At 44.8% G+C, this 8,050-nt stretch overlaps 1 protein-coding gene across 3 annotated transcripts in view; it reads left to right on the top strand.

The window, feature by feature from the left end:
- Window positions 1-390: 390 nt before the first annotated feature.
- GRM1 (glutamate metabotropic receptor 1) overlaps window positions 391-8,050 on the top strand; it is a 469,370-nt gene continuing 461,710 nt past the window's right edge. For all 3 annotated transcript variants that reach the window (XM_004701959.2, XM_004701961.2, XM_045294665.1), the window contains exons 1-2: window positions 391-470; window positions 1,863-2,849. In XM_004701959.2, coding sequence (XP_004702016.1) covers window positions 2,147-2,849 — 703 coding nt within the window. In that variant the 5' untranslated portion in view covers window positions 391-470; window positions 1,863-2,146. The remainder of the gene's footprint in view (window positions 471-1,862; window positions 2,850-8,050) is intronic.

Genomic DNA, 8,050 nt, shown 5'->3' with positions numbered 1-8,050 from the left:
AGAGAGAGAGAGAGAGAGAGAGAGAGAGAGAGAGAGAGAGAGAGAGAGAGAGAGGTACTGGGGTCCCTGAAACCCATACAAAGAATAAGAATCCCAAAGCAGCTCAGGCGGTTCCTTCCCTCTCTCCAGCTGTGATTATTTGGACATCCTACTGCTTAAGAATGCTTCAGTTGCAAAAGAATAAAGGCCCCCACCCATGTCTCCTCAGTTTCCCCCCTCCCTCACCCGTTTATCAAACGACTGTTTTTTTTTTTTAATGCATGAGATAATAGACCAGCCTCGAGTGACCTGTTTTCCCCTCCCCCTCCCCACTTTTTTTCCCTTGCGGTAAAATAGGGCTGAAGAAAGAGGGCACTAGTGTGCAGCCTAGACCGTCCTCGCACCGTCTGGATTTGAGCGGAGGCGCCGCTGAAGCGAGCGCGGTCGCGGTCCCCTGGCCCTGGGACCAGAGCGCAGTCTACCCGACTCAGGTAAGTCTCAAATCCACATCCTCCAGACAGATCCCGGTGAGCGGACGCCTACAGCAGGGATCCCAGCCCCCCGCGGCAGCAGCATCCCCAGGCTGTCGGGTTTCCCTCCGGGTCCCGGCGCATCCTCGCTCCCGGCGCATCTCCCGGCGCATCTCTCTTTCAGTCCTGCATCCCGGGAAGAATAGGGACCCACGGGGTCTTGCTGATCTTTCTCCATGTGCCTCCTTGTGGGTCCCTTCTCTCGATTCTGCCTCGTTCCTAGAGCCCCCTTCTCGGCCGACTCTCACCTTGAGGAGAAAGGGACTGGGGAGGGACGGGAGAGGGAGCCAACTTCAGCCCGGCGGGCAGGCGGCGGGGATTTGGCGCCTCTGCCCCCGGAGCGGCAGGGTTTGAACGTACCTGCTGGGGCACAGCCTGGGAGGCTGCGAGAAGACAGGGAGGGTGGAGGATAGGGTAGGTAGGACGTGTGTGTTTGTGTGTGTGTGTGTGTGTGTGTGGTGTAGAAACGCGAGGGTAGGTGGTGACAGAGCAGCCAGGGTCTGGGGAATGCAATGCACGGCACTGGTCCCCGCGTCCCTGGTAGGCGACGTACGGGAACGCCCGGGTTGGGGACCGAGCCCTGTCCAGGGTTCTGAAAGCAGCTACCCAAATGCTGTTGCTGAGAGAGCCGCTCAGAGCTCCGCTGCACGTCTGATCTATCAACTATGCAAAACCTAAAGGTCCCAATTTGAGCGAGGGTGGACTCCCCGCCACGCACATACCTCCCTTCTGTCCCCCTATCACTAGAAGGGCGGGGGGCACCCTTACCTTATCAGCCCCCCTCTCTCTGAACATCTACAGTAAGCCTGACTTCTTAGGGGGGGTAAACAGCCTAACTCCACACTGGAGACTTTACCAGGCGTTGCCTTAGTAACTAGTATGGGTTTTCCTCAAGCTGCCAAATTTATATTTACTACTTGGATTGCATGCCAGGGTCTCGTCAACCCCTCAGAGTCAAAGTCATAGGTACACCTCTCACTCACTGTCACCTTAAAATAGCACTTCCATCTCTATCTTGGAAGTTTCCTTTTTTTTCCCCTGCCAGGAAAAGTTGATCTTTTCCAATCCGGAAAGTTCTCTGAGGTTAACTAGCTAACTCCTCCTCTCTCCCCCGAGTTCCCAGCCTGAGGGGACAGGGAGATAGAGGAGAAAGCGGTCAGGGTGGGCGGCTGCCCGGGACGAGGGAGGGCAGTGCCTTCTTCTGGATCAAAGCGGCCTCCCCTGCTGCTGCTCCGGCCACAACAGGACGTGTCCAGACCCAGAGGAGGGGGAAACGATTCACATCACTGACCTCTGAGTTCTGACTCGGTTCCTCCAGTAATCAGCTTTTTATTGTCTCCCTCTTCTGTTCAGAGTGTCCAGCTCACCGCTGCCCCCCGCGACGCCCTACTCATCTGTCATCAATTTACCTTGATGCATGGGTGCATAAAGGGGGCTGGTATTCCCCTCAAGACACCCCCAGGCATTGGGGGCAATCTCGGAGGACCACAGAAGGAGGAGGAGGCGGCGGTGGAGGCGACCGGCCAGCCGTGTTTGGCCAGGGAGACCAAGCCTGAGGAGGGGAGGCGTCGGGCGTCTGGGAGGCGCGCGCCCACTGCGGGCAGGCGGAAGGCGTCGGGACCAGTGTCCCCGGCACCATGGTCCGGCTCCTCTGGCTCCTCTTGGCCGCGGCGATCTTCTTGGAGACGTCCCTGCTCCCCAGAAGCTCGGGAAGGAGAGCGCTGCTGGCGGGAGCCTCGTCTCAGCGCTCGGTGGCCAGAATGGACGGAGATGTCATCATCGGGGCCCTCTTCTCCGTCCACCACCAGCCTCCGGCCGAGAAGGTGCCCGAGAGGAAGTGTGGGGAGATCAGGGAGCAGTATGGCATCCAGAGGGTGGAGGCCATGTTCCACACGCTGGACAAGATCAACGCCGACCCCGCGCTGCTGCCCAACATCACCTTGGGCAGCGAGATCCGGGACTCCTGCTGGCACTCGTCCGTGGCGCTGGAGCAGAGCATTGAGTTCATCAGGGACTCTCTGATTTCCATTCGGGATGAGAAGGACGGGCTTAACCGGTGCCTGCCAGACGGCCAGCCCCTCCTCCCAGGCAGGACTAAGAAGCCCATTGCGGGTGTGATCGGCCCGGGTTCCAGTTCGGTGGCCATTCAAGTGCAGAACCTGCTTCAGCTGTTCGACATCCCCCAGATCGCTTATTCCGCCACCAGCATCGACCTGAGCGACAAAACTTTGTACAAATACTTCCTGAGGGTTGTCCCTTCTGACACTTTGCAGGCCAGGGCGATGCTTGACATAGTCAAGCGTTACAATTGGACCTATGTCTCCGCAGTCCACACGGAAGGTAGGCATTGCATTTGGGAAGAAAGGTGCTAAGAAAGGCAGAGCATTACAGGATGGGCGCTTGGGATGGTGGTATCGTCTCTATTTATTTCTAGCACAGCGGGGGAACTGACTTTACCCTGCTCAGTACACGCCCACCAGGCTTTGCCTTTGTCTCCTTCCTGTAAATGACAGTGTGGGGACAACTGTATCCCGCGGTGTTTCGGGAGGTAGCATCCTCTTCAAGCAACGTGGCCAAGTGTAGATTTTAGATTTATATGATGGTTTGTCCTCTTGTGCAGAGTTTGTGCTCAGAAGGTTTATTTGCTCCAGGGGTTCTAGTGCCCAAAACTGATAAGCTCTGACTTGTCAAGCTGGAGGGATTGCCCCCAAAGGAGAGGTGAGCACAAAGAAATCGCTATGACATTCTGGCTTGAAAGCTTGGCCTGGTCTTGAATAGCTGAAGGGCTTGTCCTCAAATAGCCCCTCTTACACACCCCAAACTAAGCTGTGTGGATGTAGGTGATGATCTCCCTCAGTCTATCAGAAACTTGCATTTTAAAATTCTGTGGTGTCTTGGGTAGTCAGGAAAAGTGTGTAAGTAAATCACTAGTCTCCCCACCCCATCCCTCTACAGATGCTAAACTCACAATAGCACTTTAACCTCCTGCATTTGCGTTTTGACGTCTGGTCTTTTTCTTCTGACTCAATGACTGTGATCATTAGAATGTATAGTTCAACTGAGTGTCAATTACTTTAAGAGGCTGCCTCAGACATCAGGTTTAAAATGACCTTCTAAGATGGAATGTATTTTTATTTACCTGGGTCTAATAGCTTTCATTTTTTATAGAGACTTGTAGACCTGATTATTCAAAGAATTTCTTACAGGAAGATTTTCACCACTCCCCTCCTACCCTTAGCTCCATAGACTTTTGGACTATGGGAGACTTTTGAGGTCATCTACTCTTACCTCTCACTAGGAAGAAACTGAGGTCTGCCCTCTCAGTTAATGTCTGAGAAAATTCACTTGTTTCTGATGACCTTGTGGATATGGCTTGTGTCATTGATATTTTCAAAATCAAATGATTAAAAGGAAAGCTAAGGGCATGACATTATGTTCTTTTAGCTATTATACAATTTTCAGTTACTAGTGCGAGTTCTAAGTACACAAAGGAAGGCTTGTCCTCCATGAAGTAGTGATATGGTTAATGGTGATGGAAATGAATGTTTAATTTATAAAGGGTGCAGAGATTTCAGATGAAATAAAAGTCACATCGAATGCCACATTAGAATTTTAGACTTTTTGAGAGAAACTTTCCTTGAGATTTGTGAGGGATGTCTAACAACTGACTCATGTGAGTTTTCTAAAATGTGACTTTTAAATGTGAGCTGTACTGCTTTTTCAACAAGAACTCATTTTAGAAAAGTATGCAAATTCATGTTTAGATATTAATTTCTTACCATTTAATATTAACTTCCTACTTTTATGTTTAATACAGCACCTCCCCCCCACCCCCGCCCAGTGCTTAGCTGAAGCATCCTGAAAACACAGGTATGAATGGGCAAAGGTATCAGCACTGTAGAGATCATTCTAAGAGGGAAGGGCGACAGCTAGCATTAATGCAATTTATTTGAATATTTAATCATTCTTCCTCCACTGAGGAAGGTACCTGAATATGGATATTAGAAGTTTAAATCATTTATTCAGGAAGAAATTTGGCTTCCTGGGTAAGCAGTGGCTCCTTTCCTTTGTTTCATGATCAGATTGTTTTATTTGTGGGGGACGATGATGGTAGAAAAACCTCGAATTATCCATCTGTCTTCCAGTTCCATCACTTTGCCCCAAAGAAAAAGCAAATGCCATCAGTGGTATGTCTTTGACAATGAGACTGATGTCTTTGGAAAATTAACGGGATCTGTGTTTGCCAATCCTGTGAGGTCAGCGTCCATATGAAAACTTCACCCTTGCATTCCTTTTGGTTACTTTGCTTCTTTCCTGCCTGCCGGCTGCTGTTGTGGGGCAGAGATTCGTTCTCTGAACTGCTATCCTAACTGATTGCAGACTGGGATGTGTTCATTGAATCACATCCTAGCTAACTTCGGATTTGATTTTATTGCCAAGAGCTTAACAATATTTGTCTCACTATCTACACAGGATACCTTGTTTCTTCTCAAAGCAAACTTGTTTCTTTTCTCATTAGACATAACAGTGGTGGCAATGAAAATGTCTTTTATTTATTTTTTAATTTGCAAAGAAATATAATAGTCTCCTTTCCATGAGCTTCAACTGACAATTAACTTTTCCTAAGGTTCTGCCCTGCTGCTTTTCAAGGACCATGGTGTCCTGGCCTGCAGGCACTTTCTTGGATCATGTAGTCATTTTTCTGCCTTCAGAAAGATGGGGTCACCTACTGGTGACAGTTCCCTGTCAAAAAGCAGTGAAGACCACATTACGGTGTTGCCTCTGCCATCTGGGCACAATTCAGCAAGGAATCCAATTTGTCAGGATATTGGCAATTTGGAGCTAAGTAAATCTGGGACCTTTAAATGACCTTTATCTCTCCATTCCAAATCAGCCATCCCCTACTCAATATATCATCACGAACTTTATTCTCAATGGGAAGTTAATCTAGTGTAGTCAATATCAAATGATATTAGGTCCCTAGAAAAGTGTACCTTGATTTCTGTGTTAAGTTTTGACCGGCTTCTCAAATCATAAATGTGGCATCTTATTTTTGGTTGCATTGCTTTTATTAGTTTGTTTTGTAGTGAAATTAACCTTAGAAGTAAATTTTTATTTCTTCTTCTTCTTTTTAAACCAGTTAGAATTTAGCTGTGCTATCCCTTTCCGTGCTACTCAATTTTCTCCTCTATCATTTGTGCCACCCTTGTCTTCCATCTGTGACAACTGTCAATATCTTTGACAAAATAGAGAATCTTTGCACATATGGTAGGCTCTCCTAGTTTTTAAAATAGTTAGTCCTGGAAGGTCAGTGAAAAAGAGGTAGATGCTCAGCAGGATGTATGGACACAGTGGTTGTCATAATGGACCCAACCATGGAATGAGTAGTGTTTTATTCTGTTGTATATAGGATTACCAGGAGTCAGGACCAGCACAATTGCACCTGACAACGCAACGTGTGGGGAATGTTGAAAAAGCAAGCAGCGGGTAGTGAAGCAATAGAGCGTCATCAACCAAATTCAAATACACTTAGGAGCAAGCTGCTCACCTGGAATGTGTGTCTTTAAATATGCTAAGCATAGAGTACAAAAATAGCCTACTTCTGAGAAGAGTATCTCAGCCAAGGACACTATATTCCATCCTTCTGAAAAAAACAAGCAGGTTCTCCATCAAAAAGCAAATTTACCACTTCAAAAGGTTGTAGAAGATGGTATCAAAAACAATTTCTAGTTGTTAGAATCAAAGCCTTGAGTAAATTAATAAAGAATTCTCTTTAAGTTTGTAGCTTACATATTTTTGTGTTACATTCTTGTTTTGCTTTTGGATTGGACACATTTTAATTTATTTTAAGGCCTTCTCTTAGTGTTTTGTCTTGAGTAGCCAGATAATAATTGTTATAAGGGTGATACTGATTTCCTTTTGAAAATAGTCATAGAAAGTTGACTTTTTTGCAGTTAGGTTTGTTTGCAATTAGCTTTCCGTTGACAGGGTAGCTTTTTTTTTCCTTTTTCTTTTTTACATTTGCTTACATTTGACAAGAACTTGGCTTTTTTGAGTTTCTTTTACAAGTTTGTTCTGTTACCTTTCAGAAGATATTTCTTTCTATTTGAAATGAAATTCCGTAAATATCTAAAAACCTTCAAAGGCAAAAGCCCTGAAACAGAAATACCTAAGTTAAATAGTACTTTAACTAATGCAGTTATGAATAAAAATTCTATTTCTGGTAGATATATCTACCTTTATAAACTTGGTCTGTTTGTATATTTATGAATATATCTATGATATATTTATTCTATGCATCAATAATTACTGTGTATCTTCTTTGCTTTGATTCCAGCTTATTTAATGTTAAATCACATAAACAATCTTTTTTATCTTATCATAAAATAAGGGCTTCAAGTGTCTTGCGAGGATATCTAGGCTACACAATTACAGATGCATAACCCGCGTCTGTTATATGCTTGCCAAGAAGTGGCTTGCATATGCTCTAACTTTTCTAATGTTAGATGAGGGTTTTTAATGGGAGTGGATGAAGATAGGAGTCAGAAGCAGTGGCAGAATTCCACCTAAGGATTAGTTAGTTCTTCTGTATTGTGACTTGAAACTGACTAGCTGAAAGTTTCCATGAATCCTGCACTGGTCAGGAGCCATCCCAAATAATTGAAACTCCTCCTCTTCCATAGGCCATTTTCCTTCAGCAAATCTTCTCTTCTTGCCATACTTTACTAGTTCATCATCTATACAGTCTAGTTTTATTTCATTCCCTCACAAGGGTGACTCAAATAGATCAATTAGCACCCCCAAATCTTATATCAATAGATGCTTCTGTTCAGCAATATCTCTCTTACTTTAACAGGTTTGCTTTACCAGTTGTTATTATCATCATATGGAGAGTAGGACTTTGTTTTTCTAAGCATAAAATTATTACCTTAAGCTTGCATGCTAACTTGGTAGTGAGTTCTGGGATTTCAATGATTAAACTCATTTTAGCATTCCAGTATTTTGTCCTAGGATTTGATTATATACATTACAATGGTGTCAGAGAGACTTAGGTATGAAATCTGATTGCCTTTCACCAGCAAACTACTCCCTGGCTGACATTGATGATCATTCATCCTGTAAGGAATTCTTCTGAAATTTCTCCCCTGCCCCCCCCTCGCATACTGTATCATTTTGTAGATATATAAACTGATAGTAAAGAATTACATCTAAGTAGTATAACGAAAAAGCTGTCACAACAGATATTGAGTTCTAATGGAAGATTGAATACATTAAAGTCTATATAAGAAATTGAAACCTTTAGTCTCAGCTATTAAGTTCTGTAGACTCTAAAACAGAGTGTAGTTTGAATACAGGATTAAAATAAGTAAAAACCAATTACCACAATATAGGCATTTAGAAACACAAGTTTAAAAAAACACATTTAGGAAATACTAAAGAGAACATTGGCGAGGTGCAATTAAATAGATGATAGCTGATATGAAAAAGGAATTTTGACTAATATCTCTTTTGTGGGGAGAGAACATTGGCAAAACTTAGTG

The sequence above is a fragment of the Echinops telfairi genome, unplaced genomic scaffold, assembly GCF_000313985.2.
Source record: "Echinops telfairi isolate 266 unplaced genomic scaffold, ASM31398v2 ScPeMD7_3533;HRSCAF=4204_0, whole genome shotgun sequence".
Taxonomy (NCBI): Eukaryota; Metazoa; Chordata; class Mammalia; order Afrosoricida; family Tenrecidae; genus Echinops; species Echinops telfairi.
Note: the sequence above shows the minus strand (reverse complement) of the source record. Positions and strands in the feature narration are given on the sequence as shown.